This window comes from Raphanus sativus, chromosome 7 (genome assembly GCF_000801105.2).
Source record: "Raphanus sativus cultivar WK10039 chromosome 7, ASM80110v3, whole genome shotgun sequence".
Classification (NCBI taxonomy): Eukaryota; Viridiplantae; Streptophyta; class Magnoliopsida; order Brassicales; family Brassicaceae; genus Raphanus; species Raphanus sativus.
The window spans coordinates 9053759-9071462 of record NC_079517.1 but is presented as its reverse complement, the minus strand read 5'-3'; the positions used below and the strand labels follow the sequence as shown (position 1 = coordinate 9071462).

At 34.6% G+C, this 17704-nt stretch overlaps 3 protein-coding genes and 2 long non-coding RNA genes across 6 annotated transcripts; 2 read left to right on the top strand and 3 right to left on the bottom strand.

Annotated features, from left to right (window-relative positions):
- Positions 1 to 679: 679 nt before the first annotated feature.
- LOC130497529 (uncharacterized) lies at positions 680 to 1898 on the bottom strand. The gene is made up of 3 exons (XR_008936509.1): positions 1607 to 1898; positions 1309 to 1521; positions 680 to 1217 (listed from the first exon to the last, which is right to left on the bottom strand). It is a non-coding gene; the product is annotated as an uncharacterized LOC130497529 (long non-coding RNA).
- A 2303-nt stretch (positions 1899 to 4201) lies between these two features.
- On the top strand, positions 4202 to 9875 carry LOC108817732 (probable thimet oligopeptidase). The gene is made up of 20 exons (XM_018590498.2): positions 4202 to 4483; positions 4560 to 4684; positions 4773 to 4936; positions 5022 to 5112; positions 5620 to 5799; positions 5899 to 5979; positions 6153 to 6233; positions 6319 to 6411; positions 6491 to 6571; positions 6648 to 6810; positions 7717 to 7837; positions 7924 to 7996; positions 8137 to 8241; positions 8360 to 8457; positions 8529 to 8574; positions 8708 to 8804; positions 9093 to 9166; positions 9251 to 9355; positions 9433 to 9513; positions 9612 to 9875. Exons 1-20 carry the CDS (start codon positions 4324 to 4326, stop codon positions 9720 to 9722), a joined length of 2130 nt encoding a protein of 709 aa, XP_018446000.1. The 5' UTR covers positions 4202 to 4323; the 3' UTR covers positions 9723 to 9875.
- Positions 6890 to 7659, bottom strand: LOC130497667 (uncharacterized). Its single transcript, XR_008936676.1, has 2 exons — positions 7550 to 7659; positions 6890 to 6968 (listed from the first exon to the last, which is right to left on the bottom strand). It is a non-coding gene; the product is annotated as an uncharacterized LOC130497667 (long non-coding RNA).
- Positions 9876 to 10055: 180 nt separating the features above from the next.
- On the top strand, positions 10056 to 11583 carry LOC108817734 (protein HHL1, chloroplastic). Of its 2 annotated transcripts, none has more exons than XM_018590501.2 (6): positions 10056 to 10392; positions 10494 to 10631; positions 10741 to 10827; positions 10969 to 11016; positions 11117 to 11280; positions 11362 to 11583. In XM_018590501.2, exons 1-5 carry the CDS (start codon positions 10120 to 10122, stop codon positions 11261 to 11263), a joined length of 693 nt encoding a protein of 230 aa, XP_018446003.1. In that variant the 5' UTR covers positions 10056 to 10119; the 3' UTR covers positions 11264 to 11280; positions 11362 to 11583. The 2 variants fall into 2 exon arrangements, with proteins under 2 accessions (XP_018446003.1, XP_018446002.1); XM_018590500.2 differs by having other exon boundaries at positions 10108 to 10392; positions 11117 to 11259.
- A 526-nt stretch (positions 11584 to 12109) lies between these two features.
- On the bottom strand, positions 12110 to 14197 carry LOC108817733 (two-component response regulator ARR11). Its single transcript, XM_018590499.2, has 5 exons — positions 14032 to 14197; positions 13790 to 13942; positions 13315 to 13710; positions 13146 to 13222; positions 12110 to 13071 (listed from the first exon to the last, which is right to left on the bottom strand). Exons 1-5 carry the CDS (start codon positions 14135 to 14137, stop codon positions 12238 to 12240), a joined length of 1566 nt encoding a protein of 521 aa, XP_018446001.1. The 5' UTR covers positions 14138 to 14197; the 3' UTR covers positions 12110 to 12237.
- Between the last annotated feature and the right edge of the window lie 3507 nt (positions 14198 to 17704).

Here is a 17704-nt window from a genome sequence, read left to right as displayed (position 1 = left end):
TAAATGGTGTATAAATTTTATAAACCTTATAAACCGACGGAACGATGATGGACGCACACGGATCAAAATTCAGAACCCCCAAATATCTCTCAATGCTAAATCATCTCAATACTGAATTATACTTTTTATAAGGCCTTATTTTTATAAATCGCTTATAAGTTCTGGTAAATTGTTTATAAACCCTTCTAAATAGTTTTACAAACCGTTAAATAGTTATATAAATATTTATATGTGTTTTTTAAACTTTATAGATGGTTGATACAAAGTTTTATAAGCTCTTATAAAATTAATAAATGGTTTTATAAACTCATATAAATGATTTATATACAAAAATAATTCATATATCCATATGATTGGTTTTATAAACCTTTATTTATAATCCTTATAAAAGCCTTGTAGAATAATAACTTCAAGTTTGTTATACATATCCTTATAGACTGTTTTAATAAACTCTTATAAATTTTTTTATAAACAACAGCCAACAACCAACTTTAAATATATTTTATAAAGTTTGTCAATATTTTATAATTCTTTATAAAGTTTTTAAGAGTTTCTTAAGGTTTATAAATGATTTCTAAATCTTTAAAAATGATTTATATACATTTATAAAGTATTTATAATCCTTATAAAGCCTTGGTGATGGGGAAGTTGTTAGAATACGAAGTTTCCAGCTGCATACTTGGAATGTTCTAAGAATCCCTATGAAAATAATTGCTTGTTAAAATTTATAATCCCAAATTAAAGTACACAAACAGCACACCATAAGTCAAGCAGGATCCATAATTTGTCAATATAAACCTGCAACTCGTAGTTGAGGCTTCCTTAATAAAAACAAATAACTAGAGATATGCTTTATAAGGGGGTGGGAGTAGTTCACATACGCTTACTCTCAGTACTCCTCTTCTTGTTGGTATTCTCCTTCTTCCTCATCCTCGTACTCACCTTCTTCATCTGCAGTTGTTTCTTGGTACTGTTGGTACTCTGAGACAAGATCATTCATGTTGCTCTCTGCCTCTGTTAACTCCATCTCGTCCATTCCTTCCCCTGTGTACCAATGCTTCTGTTGAATGATCTCCCAAACCCATTTGATCATACCGAGGAGATGACACCCTTTCGCAAGGATATTGTACGTCACATTATCAGGCTCCACTCCATGCTTGATATTCATATCACCAGCTAACTCCAAAGCTTCTCCGATGGAGCCAGCTAGACAGAACCTGTTGATGAGTATGTTGTGGCTATACACAGTAAGGACCAATCCGCATTTCAAAACTGTACAGAGGAAAGACTTGGCTGTATCTACAAAACCTGATTGAGCTGACATTATACTGCCGCCAGCCTATATTGTAACTGCATTTTACAGTCTTGAATCAAAGTATAAAGCATCTGCATTTCTCACCCACTCGCATCCTCCTCTCTCGCAGAGTGTGAGAGAGTGAACAAGTGTTGTACTCGTGCCTGACCATAGTATCGCCATCAAGGTACCAAGCAACTTCATCTCCTCTTTGATACTCTCTATCGCTGCAATCAGAATCAATTTCAGAAATCCCAATAAATTGAACTTCCAATAGATCTGGTATTACGAAGATCAGATCTATTTATATACCTCAATGGTCGAAAACGAATGGTGACGGAGATACTATCCCGCTCAGAGCTGATATTCTCCCCCACAGGCTCGCTGAGAAGCTCCTCTGACGAGTACGGGACAGAGGATCCCGTTCCGAAGCTCTCGGACCCGATCGGCCCATAGTCAGAGAAGGTGCGACTAGTAGTCATAGATCGGGAGCCGATTCCGCCGCCGGTGGAGGTGACGGTTGCTGAGATGAGAAGAGGAAGTGGAAGAAGAAGAGGGTGAAGGGAGAGCTGCTCCTTGTTCGAGAAAATGATGAATTGAAAATAAGGTAAGGGCAGTCTAGTAATTCACATATTAATGAATGTGGTATTTTTGAAAATGTGTTTTGATTAGTGGTATAGTTGATTAGTGGTATCAATAAAAGTGTATTTATAAAATTTCCCCTTATATATATATATATATATATGGATAAATAAATAAAAGCTATGATTTTTATAGAGAAATATTGTAAATTTGGGATTTTGATTTATGTATTAAGATAAAATAATTTTTTAAGAATTTTTAATTAATAAGCTGTATTAAAAAAAACCTTTTAAAATACTATTTTTGGAAAGTTATCATTTTTATAAAACCATTGTAGATTTTTATTGTGTTTTATAAATTAAGATAATGGAATGTATTCAATATGATATTTTAAGTGATTTGATATTTAAAGAGTTTTTATATGATTTTAGGTGAATCTGAAAATTGTGGATGATTTTTATTAAACAACTTTAAAATCTAATCTAACTTAATGAGAATATTGTGCTTGAACCGTAAAGAAGTGGTGAATATCCTTACGGTTCATCACTTGAGGGAAATACATGATCAATATTTTAAAATATAAAGAAAAATAGATAAAATCTAAAATAACAAAGTTATAAAATCCAGCCAAAGTGAAAAAAAAAACAAAATTTTAAATTAAATTGGAAAACACAAAATCACAATGAAAAAAAGATCTGTACGTTGAAAAAATAAAATAAAATAACAAGTGACAAGAAGAGAAAGACTTTTTTTTTACAACAATAAACTATTCTAGTGACGTCTTATCGGTCCAGTGAACCAGACCGGAAGTACTGAATCGACATATAACATAGTTGAAGGAAAATTCTTTGCACCACATGCAAGTTTATCCGCCATATAATTTTGTACCACGTGCAAGCTTGTCGGAGATTCATTACTCCCATCATGATATCTTCTGAATCCGTTCGTCTGCAATACCATTCTTGACCAGTGAAAACATCTTGTTCCTTCCAAACTCCATCTACATAACGAACTCTGGTCGATTCCAAAAATTACAAATTAGGGACCGCTTGAGGTAACCCAGAAGGTTTTTCTATTAATAATTGTGTCTCCTTCCAAAGCTTTTCCTCAATCTCAGTTTTACGGAAGATTTCCTAGGGGTTCCTATCTTTATTATTGTAAACTTTACCGTTTCTATTATACCACATAATCCAAGGAAAATAATCTGCCTCGACATCTTTTGGTAGACTGTATTTCGGTATTTTGTAATTATGCCGATGACATTTTCTTAAGATAGATGGACAAGGCTTTTTGTAAAATATTGTTTAAAATAACTTATAAATATGATTGTAATTTTCTCAAAATTGCCAAATCCATCCAAAACCATTAATATGTTTTCATACACATTGTGAACTCATGCCTGCTGTACTAAAATTAAAATGTATCAATTTTTCCCCAAAACAAACTATAATTGTGATTATTTTAGATATTTTGCTTGCACTTGCGGGGTTAACAGCTTTGCAAAAATTCCAAGTAGATATATTATCAATTCAAAAACCAATAAATTATTTTCTTGATTTTGAAATACTTAATATTTTATTAAATATTAAATTTTACATACGATAAAGTTTCTTTTTAAATAAAATATCTTTTATTGCATAAAATAAACTTGAAAACATTCATTGATACATAAAACTATATACATAGATTTATATTTATTTTAAATATATTATGATCTATATTATTATTTTTAGATAGTGATGAATCATATGAACAAATCTAATTTAATTATTTATTAAGGATAATAAAGACTTTTAAACACACCAATTTTTAATTTGAGAGCAAAAAATTAATTTTGCAAATAATATTATAAATATTTTTAAATTATTTGCCAAATTGTTTAAAAAAATAATCACAATAAGTGATTTTAATTTTCTTAAGAAATTTATCTTAAGATATGTATTAAAATAGAGTCGGTCTAATATTACTAAACCAAATATAATATATACACAAATATATATATATATATATATAGTGTGTGTGTGTGTTTATATGATATTATAATTAATTTAAAAAAAAATATTTTCAAGATGCTGATAAGTTATCAGCTAAATTACTAATATAAATTTAACTATGATGCGATGGTTAGAATTTTTTATTCTGAAGATGATGATAAATTATCAACTAAATTAATAAATTTATTTATTAAAATTAATAATTTAGTATAAAGTATAATTAAATCTAAAATTACGAAAAAATAACAAACAACAAATTTGCTTCCCAAATAGTAATATAGATATATATATTGGAATTAATTACAAAATTGAACGAAAACTATCAAAATTATTTAACGCGTCCACAGAGAAGATTGTCTGTCCCGTCCGTCTCACGTTCAGCCTTGGACGGACCATCAGCGAGAGAGAGGGTCACTAACACACTAAAAGCATAATAGCATAGCAGAGAGGAAAATGACAGAAGACGATGAAAACTACAAGAAAATGCAACCATCTAATAATCCCAAGAAGCTCAAACTTGTAAAATTCACCGGAGCAGCCGGCCTAATCGGACTCGCCGTCAGTTTCGCCATCTTCGCTTTCAACTCTCACAAGCAAAAATCCAAGAAGAAATGTACTCTCTCTCTCTCTCTCGCTCCCACTTATTCGAGTTCGTATCTCACAATGCTGACTAGAGATTCTCGATTTAGGTCTTCCTGGATGTGACACTGTTCGTGTTAACCTATCAGCCAAGGAGATTCTCGATTTAGCTGAGGGGATCATCTCCGATTCCACGAGAGTTCATGATGCTGTTGCCTTGGTTCCTCTAAATAAGGTTATTCGAAATTTACCATTTTTTAGAAAACGAGATGCGTATTGAGACGTCTCTGACTTGAACTTGATTGATTGTTGGATTCGTGTAGCTCTCTTATGAGAATGTTGTGTTGCCACTGGCGGAACTCGAAGCGAGACAGCTTCCTCTTGTACAGTGCTGTGTGATTCCTAAGATGTTATCTCCTCATGATAATGTTCGTAGAGCTAGTGCTGAAGCTGAGGTGAAGATAGACGCTCATCTTCTCTCCTCCAGGTGTTTTGTGGATTGAATTTCTGATCCAGTTTCTTGATTTTTCGTATGTAACTGATGATCATATCTTTTTGTGCAAGCTTATCAGAAAACGTGAAGATGTTTACCGTGTTATCAGAATTTATGCTGCAAAGGGAGAATCAATTGCTCCCGAAGCTAAATGCTACTTACAGTGTCTGGTAAAGGAAACCTGAATCATATTCTTTTCAATGTCTCTGACATTACTATATCACATTATCATGTATAAACTGATTTTAAATTACAAAGGTTGTGTAAATATGTCCTCCTTAGCGTAATTATTACCAGTTCTAGTCTCTCCTTCGCAGCTGTAGAGTCTATTGTCCTTGACTCTGTACTATTGATGTTTCGTTAATAAACTAGCCTTGAATTGTGTACAACATGTCGACTTGTGGATAAGAACCAATAATTGTTTTTTTTTTTCCACCTATGTAACAAAGTCTTTTTGAGATTTTTCTTATCCTCATGGACTAGCAAATAGCACTCTTTTAGGGTGTGACGAGAGGTTTGAGTCATGATCTTTCCTTCTGTTGTTCTAGAAGGAAGTGGTTGCAGTAATGAGATTTAATTCGTAGCACATTTTCAAGAGTTGGTTGCAGGCTTCTTTTGTTCTTTACTAAGATGTGTGAGTTAAACAAATGTATTGATTTCTGTTTTATCAGTGACAGGTTAGAGACTTTGAGAACAATGGTCTGAACCTTACTGCAACAAAAAGAGTGGAAGTGGATAGATTGAGAAATGAAATTGATGAGCTAAGCTTGCGTTACGTTCAGAACTTAAATGAAGATAGTTCTTGTCTCTTTTTTACTGAAGCTGAGCTTGCTGGTCTGCCTCTGGAGTTCCTTCAGGTGTTTACCCGAAATGTTTTTTAGCTTACTATGTCACATGCAAATTTGTGAGCTCGACCTTTCCATAACTAAATTCCATTTCTACACTTCCTCCTTCAGAGTTTGGATAAAACTCAAAATAAAGAATTCAAGCTCACCTTGGAAAGTAATCACGTGGCAGCTATTCTAGAGTTGTGCAAGGTAACAATTCCCATGTAGCTTTTTAAATTGCCATGCCACATAGAACATTCAAGTTACAATAACTTACCTGTTCTTGATAACTGGGTACACTTTCATTATCTCTCTTTGTGTTCATGCCAATACATTTGAATTTGTCTTTGAACATATTTTGGCTGTTGTTTTGAACTTTGCAGATAGCCAAGACAAGGAAGACAGTGGCTATGGCATATGGAAAGAGATGTGGAGATGCCAATATTCCGGTGTTACAAAAATTGGTACTTGCATGTCTATTGTAGAAAATCAACAGAAGCCTTCAGCAGACTTCAATCAGCTGACATCTTACTATACTCGTCTCTGTAGGTTCAGTCGCGCCATAGATTAGCTCGCTTACTTGGTTATGCACACTTTGCAGATTATGCTCTTGATCATAGGATGTCAAAGACATCAACAAGGGTTTGTGAAAGATCCTTCAAGTTATTAGTTTATCATTTATTCATCATGTCGTTTAAACTGACGCTCTTCTTGTGTCCAGGTGATCAGATTCCTGGAGGACATCTCTTCCACTTTAACTGATTTGGCTAGTAGAGAGTTGTCCTTTTTGAAAGACTTGAAGGTAAAATATAATGCTGTCTATTTCATATAATAGTGATGCCTTTCACAACACTCAACTTGCTGGGTTCTAATATCAGAGGAAAGAAGAAGGGGGGCTTCCGTTTGGCGTAGAAGATCTTTTATATTATATAAAGAGGGTAGAGGAGTTGCAGTTTGATCTTGACTTTGGAGATATCCGACAATATTTTCCTGTCAGTTTGGTCCTTCCCGGGATCTTTAAAATATGTCAGGACCTTTTTGGTGAGTTTAGAGTCTGTACTCTTAATCTTTTGGCTCTTAATAAATTTTTATTTTGCTTATGTGGCCTTGGTTCGAAAAAGCGTGTGGCGAGACGAAGCGAAGAGGTGGGAGATTAGCGCTTACCGCCATGGCGCCTCAAAGCGAACGCTTTGTGTATCCTGCAACAAAAAGGTAATTTCTAGACCATATATATGTATAACATAAACAAACATACAATGAGAAACAAGATATAAACTTACATTAAAGAAACTGACTTAAGTAGAAAAAGTTATGATATAAACAAGACATGATCACTTATAAACAAGCTACTGACATGATTCATATATTAAAGAAAACGTTACTGACTTAGCAAGAAAAAACTATAATATAAACAAGAGTCGTAAAGAAGTTACTGATCAGCCAAAAACCTTGCAAAGAATATGCTACTGCCGTAAGTTCAAGAGAAGAGAAGCTATTGATTTTAACTTAAGAGTTTGTAGAGTTATTTGTATAAGAGAAGAAATAGGGTTAGTTGGATTGTATCCTAGGTTAGTGGGATTGTGGAAGCCTCCTCTACACGCCTAATACGTGATCAGAGCATATACTTTTGATACACTAAATATTCTTCAACCGTTTTGTTAAGTTTACAATTTTGAATCAAATTTTTTTTTTTGTATAGGTACAACAAAGCGGCGTTTTTAAAGCTTTCGCAAAATAGCAAAAACGAGGAAAAGCGAGAGAAAGCGAGTGCTTCACGTACCTCGCCTGGCAATGGGGTCCCTATGCGAGGAGGTGCTCGCTTTAAGGCGCTTAGCGCCATGGCGACAGAATCGCTCGCTTTTTCGAACCAAGTATGTGGCTTGAGGATATGTATATTTATTTATTCCATCCTCGTCATAGCTTGCTGACCCCAATTTCTCTATGCAGGAATAAAGATTGAAGAGGTGACAGAAATTGATGTCTGGTATTATGATGTTCGGGCATTTGCCGTCTTTGACTCCGGATCTGGAAAGCTTTTGGGATATTTCTATCTTGACATGTTTTCAAGGTCCATAGGCAACCTTAGCTTAATCCCCTTTTCACTTTTGTATCCTCCACTTTATTTTAAGTTGTGAGCATTATATTGTTTAACAGGGAAGGGAAATTTAGTCAGAGCTGCGTGGTGGCTCTTCAGAACAATGCACTGTTCTCCAATGGTGCATGTCAGGTAACAAATCCTTCATCCATGTCAAACCTTTGTGCGAAAATGTTATGCAGTTCGAAGATAAATATGATTCTTGTCCCAATGTAATTGAACGTGTTGGTATTCTTATTCTGGCATTTATTTTGTTCTGTTTCTGTCTCTAGATTCCTGTGGCATTGCTTATTGCACAATTTGCAAAGGATGGTGGTGAAGCTGTGCCTTTGGGGTTCTCTGAGGTGGTTAATCTTTTTCATGAGTTTGGCCATGTGGTACGTGAATAAGATTGGTTACTTAGAATAAGTGAATTGATGATGCTGTACATTGTCTTTTGTATATATATCAAAGGATGTTATGAACTAATGTTACTTGTTAACTACTGGAATATAGGTCCAACATATCTGCAATCGTGCTTCATTTGCTAGATTCTCGGGCCTACGTGTTGACCCTGACTTTCGAGAGATCCCTTCTCAGTTACTGGAAAACTGGCAAGTTAACTGTAATTTGTTTTAGTTTTTTATCAACGCAAATCCTTACAATATTATTCTTGTATTTCTAGGTGTTACGAGAGTTTCACTTTGAAACTAATATCAGGTTATCGTCAGGTGAGTACTTTGCATGACAGACTGGTTGATAATTCTTCTTTGGTCGACTACTTATGATAATTTGGCTCAACTTGGGATTTATTCCTGATGCCCTTTTAGACTGTGTGCTTTATTTAATTCCTTTGACTTGCAGGATATCACCAAGCCACTTGTGGATGAAGTCTGCAAAACACTCAAACGTTGGAGATATTCTTTCTCTGCACTCAAGTCGCTTCAGGAGATACTATACTGTGAGCATCTCTTTCGGTGATTTTATTATCTTAATAAAGTTACTTTTAATAGGCTACTGCCAAAACTTGTCTTGACGATTATGTACCTCTTGAGTTTGTTTTATCTTAAGAGTATCCACATAATTTTAATTTTTACACCACTGTTATGACTAATGGAATGGTTTGTTAGTAAGATCAGTAGATTCTGGTTATTATTATAAGTTCAGTAAGAAGCATTTTAGCGGTCTAAGAAGCCCATGATAAGTTAAATTTGGGATTCACTAATGATGCTTGAAACATTGATCTCAGGTCTATTCGATCAGAAAATATATGCGGATGATGATGTGGACTTTCACCAACTAATCAAGAGTCTTCATCCAAAGGTAAAAAGCAGAAACTCTCAAAGCAGTATGTTTTATTTACGGCGCGTAAGTTGTCTTAACACGTAGCAGCGTGTCTGTCTATAGGTAATGGTAGGGCTACCAGTGGTGGAAGGAACAAACCCTGCTTCATGTTTCCCACGTGCTGTAATCGGCTCTGAAGCAACATGTTATAGCCGTTTATGGAGTGAGGTAATGATTGATTTGCACCGCGGTCGCTGATTGCTCTTTGCCATGTTTTGTTTTAATAATGAGAATCCGGTTCACAGGTGTATGCTGCTGATATATTTGCTTCGCAATTTGGGGATGGGCATCCGAATTTGTATAGTGGCTTGCAGTTCAGAGACAAAGTAAAAACGATAACGAGAAGCGTATTTGTTTATTCTTTACTTTTTCTTTTTGCAGTCTGTGAAAGTGAGTGTGTAACACAACTACTTTCTTCTTATAGGTGTTGGCCCCGGGAGGAGGCAAAGAAGCCATGGAACTCCTGACCAGTTTTCTTGGAAGGGAACCATCAACCCAAGCTTACATAGAGAGCCGATCAAAGTATAGTTTGTGATATCTGCGCAAATCCCTTAGTCATTAGCGAAGCTCAACATTTTGTTAATGCTGTCGGAGACATCGTATATTGATGTTTGGTAATGAGCTGAGAGGACTTGAATGTTGATGATTATGCTAATATAATTTGCAATTTATTTTTTTCTGCAACTAATGAATCCAAAATTGATTTTGAGAGGATTGGGTTTAGTTGAGTGGCCAACGCTGACATCAGGTGGTTCAAGCTGGTACATAGAATAAATAGCTGATCGAGTGGCTAAAACACAAATCCGGTTTACAATCCCGGTTCGGTTCAACCGAATAATAAACGTGGCACGTTCCAGTGGATAAGGTACGATCCACGACATCGTCATCATCATCCCCAAAAAAAACTCCAGTTGGTGAATCTACGTGCTCAAATGGAGGCAAGTATGTCCCTCAACGCGTTAACTCGGCTTCCACTGAAGAACACGGGAAGACTAGAAGAGTTCGGTTTAGCGAGACACTCTCTGTTCACCTCCTCGAGAACGCCATGCCAAGAGAAGGCGCAGCAGCGGAGGAGGGTTTTAGTGGTGGAGGCGAAGGGGAAGAAAGGTATGGCGGCGCGTCAGTATCAACGTACGCCTCCCCCTATGCCTAAGATTGAAGACGACGGAAACCCTAGATTCGTTATCTTCATTCGTATGGCCAACGTTCGTCTCTTCCTCTCTATCATCATCATCTCTTTGGTTACTTGCTTGAAGTCAAAACTGAAGTCTTGTTGTGTAATAAGTGTTTCTTGTAACGTGAACAGGTGTATCTTTGGTACCCTCTCAGTATAATAGCCGGAGGTACAACTGCTAAGATCATGGTTGCTGCTAAAGACAACCTCTTGGGGAAGTATATATACAAAGACACCATTGCTAGAAATATTGCTGCTGTTATTTACAGAGTAAGTAAGACAAGCTTTTTCTTATTATTTAGCTGTTTGGTCCTGGTTCTGCTTTCTAATGCGTCTCTCTTTTAGATTTGATTTCTGATTGTTTTTGCATCTTCAACAGGATGAGAAGGAGATACAAAAGACAGCAATTAAGCAGCATCGTGTCTTGCGGACTGCCACTGAGTTTCGATATGGCTACAAACTTGTTGTAATGCTCTGCAAACTTTTGCCTTAGCTTTTTTTTGTTTATAAACTTCGAATCCTTTAGAGGTCAGATTCTGTGAGAACATCGAAAAAGTTACTTGTCTTTTTTTTCTTTCCACTTATTATGTCTGCGTTATACATTCAGGAAAATGGAAATATGAGAGCTGCACTGAGTACTTCAGATGTCATCGAGGTGAGCTATACAACCACTTAAAACTCCATATAATGTGTGACAAAAAGGGTTACTGTCATATATGTTTTCTCTGAAACATTTGAACTTTATGTGAACACAGCTCCCAACCCAGGACCAGCTTAAAACAGTATTGGACAAAGTGAAAGACTTTTTTGGGGATGCAAAAGAGTCCTTCGGAAAGATATCATCACTGAATCCTGGGACAGATGAAGAAACCGAAGGAAGCACTGATGAGAAAGCCAAGTAAGTATACAGTGTAAACAGGTATCAGATGTTTCTTTTCTCCATTTTCAGTAGGATTTTACTGTCTTTTTCTCCAAAGTGATGTATGCTATTATTTCCCAGGGCCCAAGGCTGAACGATTGACACATGATGGGCTGATTCCTAATGTCTCAACCGACTTGATATGGAATGCAGAAGTTCACTGGATAGGACGAGATTGTCCACTACTTTGTGCACATTTTTCTTTATACACCTCTGAGAGAAACAGTTTCTCCAAAATCTCTTGTAACATATAACTTATGTGTGTGTAGATTTGTTGAAAGAAAGAGCTGTTTGGTTACAACTTTTCTGAGTTCAATCGTTTCTTAGTCATTGTCAAATAATAGTACATGAAAACTTGAAATCTTTTCTCACCGTTCCCAAGAAATCTTACATATCAACTGTGGAATAGAGATCTTCAAAAACTTTGTGTAGGCAGCAGAGAGGGAGAACAGAGACCATTTGCAGTGAAAAAGTAGGACCTCCCTGATCGCTCCACTTGGTAAAAACTCTAAGCTCTATGCACACTACTGTACGACATTTGACTTTCTGAACATTGTAATATGTTTTAGCTGCATATCTGACTAGAGCTCAGTCAGATAATCAACCAATTGCATGCATGAATGGGATTCACTTTGTGGGAGACGTTAGTTAGTTCATAACTCTGTTTAGTTTCCCATTTTGTTGGATTTGGTGGCATCTGATAGGTCTAGTATTTTCCTACCAACAGCAGAAACACGTGAAAGGGAAAGCAATTTGACACTTTGAAGATCTTAAGCGACAGTATGAAACATGTGGTCTTTATCATTGTGGTGTAATTAGACTATGACACTCATGGATTATTGTACATGCATTCGATCATGGAAAGTTCTTGGTAAAGCAAGATTATTTTCAGGTATACCCACAAAATCTTTATGCAAAACACCGACCAATATAGGGAAAGAAGTTAATGGAGCAAGTTCAAGATATGAATAAACCATGGTCTACCATGAGGGTATACTCGTCAGGGTCATTTCCAAACCAAAGGTGAGGTGGGAGCTCGGATGGGAGAGATGGGCTACAACTGTAATCTTGAAACTGGAAGTTTTGGAAGTTCCCGGAGGTGTTTGCAAGAAAATGCTCGTTGTGAAGCCAACTGAAGTCTAAGTCAGTGTCTATAAAACCAGAATGATTTGATTCTGGAAGTTCCCAGTTCAAGCTTCTCAGAATCGACTCTGTATCGTTGGTTACATTTGAGCTTGACTCCTGCAGCTTCATGGCAGAGGGAGGAGCACACAAGTGTAGATCTTGAAGGATCACAGTAGAGTTCTCATCTTGTGGCATGAGAAACTCATCCGCATTCACACAAGTCTCATAAGAAGGCTTCATTTCCTTTTCCATGACAAAGGGAGTTTGACTTGGTAACAATGGTTGTTGCTGGAGAAAGCTGCTCTGATACAGAATCTGGTGCTTTGATTCAAGTGGGTCTGGAACATCTTCCCAGGGAAGGAGAGAGTCAAACGCACAACTTGAAGAAATGGGAGGATCAAATTCTATACGCGTCTTTTTCGCTTTTGGAGGAGGCGTATGAACATCACTGCTGGGGTCAGACACTGAAGATGCAGCAAGTTGCTTTGGATCACTCTCTGCTTTATAACTGCCTCCAGAGAATGCATAGCTGTTGTTCTTGCCAGGGCTTTGGTGGCGTGAAGTAAATTCGGAATCTTTTGGAGGTGAATCCATATTCTTTACTCCACCAGAATAACACTTTAGCTCCTTTCCTTTCTCCAATCTGCTCAGGTAAAGCCTGTACTTCTACAAAACAGAAAAATACAAAGTGACAAAAAGCTTAATCTACACTTGGATTAACGAGAAGGTAAAGTTTTTACCTGGAGGTGGCTAGCAACGTTTTCCCTAGTGAGCCATGGAACATTCATGAGGTCCAATATCTTCTTTGGACCAGCTTCTGCCATACACAAGAAGAGAAAGTCTCTATGAAGAAGACGGGATAAAGGGAGGGATATTGAAAGAAACTGAAAGTATCCCCAACGTACTTACTGTGATCGCAACCGATCTGGTTAACAGCGTTGACAAACTTCTGATGAAGCTCAAAAGACCAAACAACTCTGGCTTTCTTGGAGGAAGATGATGATGATGATGGGTCACTCTCATCCTGAAGAAGAAGCTTCTTCTCAAAGTCAAACTCTTTCCTCTTTTTCCCAAAAGAAACATCTTCACCTCCTCCAAGATAATGCGTCTCATCGTTTCCGGTGAACCAATTAGCTCCTCCATCATAGCAGCCTTCGATGTCTTTCACTTCTTGAAGCTTCTTTCTCAGAACATGCTGCCATATGATCTTCAGCTCCTTCATCCTTATCGGCTTCAACAGGTAATCACACGCTCCGTGCTGCACACCTTTCATCACTCTTTTCGTCTCACCGTCCACTGACATCACTGTTTAACAAAAAACAACGAAGTTAGAAGCAAACGTTTTTGTTCATTTATTAGACATCTGCTTGTAGAGAAGTCTCACTTATGACAGGGAGGTCCAACTCAAGGCCAACGTGCTCAAGGAGCTTGAAGCCGTCCATGTCAGGCATGTTGACGTCGCTGATCACGATATCATATCCGTCCTTACGCTCCCGCAGCAGCCTCAGAGCTTCTCTAGCTAACCCACATGTAGTGACTGTAACAGAGTTAATTCAAAAAGCAGAGGGAAGTTAAGGAGACATCTCAGGTGGATTCTGAATAAGTCTAAAAACATTAGATAGAGACCTTCGTAAGAGCACTTCTTTAGCATTTTCTCAAGAATCTTGAGCCATGTTGGGTCGTCATCAACCACAAGAACTCTTAGACCGACGGGAGAGAAGCCTTTATCCATGTTCGCCGGCAAAATAAAGAGAGAGAGATAAAGAGAAAGTGGTGTGTGTGTCTGTGTGTTCTTTTTTGGAAAGAAGGAAGTGGGAGTGGGTTTTTGTTTACGTTTTATTGTGAAAGGACAAGACAACACTCAGAATATTTGGCGCCGTTTAGATAAACAGGCACTGGTGGCGCACGTTAGCATTTTTACCTCTCCTATTTTCTCTATGTTTAAAATATTCTTATGTTTTTAATTACAGAAATACCTTATTATAGCTCTAAATTTTTTATTACAAATATACTATATTTCATTAAAAATATATATATATATATATATATATTTATATTTATATAGTTATGTTTTTGGAGTTATAACCATATAACTAATATCGACTTTAATATCGATTTTGGACTGTAAAGTTAAGGGAAGAAGTTTTGGAATTTAGATTTAAAATTTTATAAAATAAAAAAATATTATTTAAATTTTGAAATCAAAATTTTTAAAATATTTTAAAAAAAAATTTCAAGTTCAAAAAAAAAACCAAAAATTATTTCAAAAATAAAATTAAAATAAAAACACTTAATAAAAAATCGAATTTGAAAATATGTAATTTGAAACTATAAAATATATTATTTTTTTATTTTCATTGTATTTATTTATTTATATTTATATATTTAGGATATAAATATTTTTTCCTTTTTAAATAAAATATTTTAATTATTTTTTCAAGAATTTTTTGCGACAAAAACTTGGAAAAGGTTTATTTCGAAGAATTGTCACTTTCATTATAGTTCTAATTTTTTGTAAGAAGGAATATTGTTCGGTCTAAGTTCACTGGAGAACAAAAAGTTTGTTAGAATTCATATTTTGTTCTCTTTCTTTAGTTTTTTTGAGTTGATGTCTTTCACTGCTCAATATTCCTCAAATTGTTATTAAATTATTAATTCTTATATTTTAATATTTTTAGTTATCCTTATTCCTTTCTCTGGTATTATAAACACAAATGTGGAATTTTCTCTTTATAATTGTACTTTTTATATTCTAATTAGATAAATGTTAATGAATTATAGCCGTATTTGGAGCGCATAATCATGTAATAGCAATTTACAACGGACGGATCTGATTATTTCAAACTGTAAAACCAATTACTATAATACTTTTTTTGCAACAGGTGTATTCATCCTTTTTTTGCAACTAGCAAAATAAATATAAGAAAAATACACATCGGTAGATATCCAAAATAAATTAAAACACATCTATTTTACGTATTAGATGATTAAAGATTTTTTATATAAAATTCCATATTTACTTTTAGAATAGTTTAACTTCAGTGGAGATAATCTCTAAAAATACCATGTTTCAATTCAATTGAGAACGATTGTCACTCTTTTCGATATTAAAGTATAAATCTCTAAAACAAGATAATTTTTATATCGTTCTATTGATAATAACATAATTTAAAAATTACTGTTTTATAGAATTTTATATTCCTTTCAAAGTTCAAAGTAACTATAGTTTATAGCTAGAACGCATCACCATCAGATAAGCCCAAAAACTATTAACAATTTAAGCTGGTAAATAAATCTATCAATTATTCTTTTCTAAACAGTTCAACTGAATCAAAGTTTTTGTTTTTCAAAAACTATTAGAAATATACAAAAAATAATCAAAAGTTTTACAAGATTTAAAATAAATTGGCAGTCAAACAGAGTGACTGAAACTAAAGTAAATCGAATAAAAAAGCAAAATAAATAAAAAATTGGCAGACAACAAGAGTATTCATCTATAGTTATATTTTTTTTCTTAAATGAGCATATATTATCTGGTCACTGAATTTTTGGAACCAAGCTAGGTATCAATTAGGTAATGTCTAGGGCTGAGAATTTTACTAATTAAATATGATTTGATTTGATTTGATTCGATCTATTATTCATTTTAATTCAATCCAAAAAGATAAATATTCATAAAATTATGGTGAAAAGCAAATACTAAAAATAAAAAAATTAAACAAATCACAAACACTAAAACTTAGAAAAACATATATCAGCTCCGCTCCGACAAAGGCATAAATGTATGTATATCTAGATTTTATGGAGAATTTCAAATGTATAATCTATATAATTACTATTCCAACATATGATTTAATAAATTATATTCACATGATTACTTATACATGTTTTAAATCATAAAACAAAATCTTGTAACATTTATAATTTTTTGAAGTTTGTATTTTTATTTTAACTAATTTTAAATTTATGAAACATATAATTAACTACTTTTTATTTTGTATATTATGCAAAAATATTTTTAAACAAATTTGTATCAATTTCTAGATTATTTTTAGAGTTTCTTGTTTTTATTAAACAAAACGAACAAGATATTTGTAAGTATTCGTAAATATCTGCAAATATCTGCATATTTTTAAGATATCTAATTTTCGGTAATCTATATTTTCTAGAATAAAATATATAAAAAAAATTAGATATCCATAAGATAAAAATAAATTATAAATACTGGAATTTTTTTATAGTATTTGCCCTGTGCTTAGCCATAGTACCAGCGTCAAGGTTAAGTTGAGAAGACTCTAGATTGTTCATAAATTAACCACCGTAGATTGAGCATTTGAACCGGAGTTCGGGTGGTCAAAGCTAGCAGTTTTGTTCCTAAATAACTAGACCATGCCAGTTAACCTTCAAGACTTCATAATTCATATGTTTTGATATTTGACTCTTTTAAGACTTCAAAGGTTTGACCTTTATATTTTGTTGGAGAAAATTAGTAGAAGGACAAAAGAATTAAAAAAAAAAGGAAAATGGTACACAGCTCGTCATGCACAAAGATTTTTATTTTATGGATAAGGACGTGGCCTGTGAAGACCTGAACTTCATTATTCATTATTTTTCAATTTTTTATAATTATAATTAACAAGACAGCTAACTAATTGCTTAAGATTTCTGCCAATGAGAAAAGAAAACGCATTATAATCAGTATTGTACAGTATCCATGTCATGTGACCCGCATTTGGAAGAGAACAACATCGCGTCTAAAACATGGTTTAGGCGGCTACCTAACGGTACGCGGACCGACCTAGGCAATGAGAGGATGGGACAAGCCACACTTGCTCATGACCAAGTATATTATTACTTAAAAGTCACTAGACCTATTAAATTTAGCTCTCTCTTCTTATAAAATGCTTACATGTTTATACATCCTTATAACATCAATTTTCAAATAACTGTATGTTTTTCCATACAACATAGAATAGAGAGCATAGATCTTCATGGATCATGGGTCAGAACATTGTAAATGTAATTCCTCTTCCCAGGCGACATTACACCCAAAGACACATGATTTCTCTCCTGAGGAAAGACTCTGTTGTCGCCACTAGACCCAATTAACATTGTTTAGTGGGTGTATACAGTTTTTGCCCAAAAAGAAAAGTGGGTGTATACAGTTTTGACATAATATTATTAATTTTTTAATTATTTGTACACTAAATTTCCTGATTCTCTCTAATCCCAGGGAAAACAGTTACGGCGATGATGCAGTGGGCCTATAACGATTAACGAACTATATTGATTTCATAAA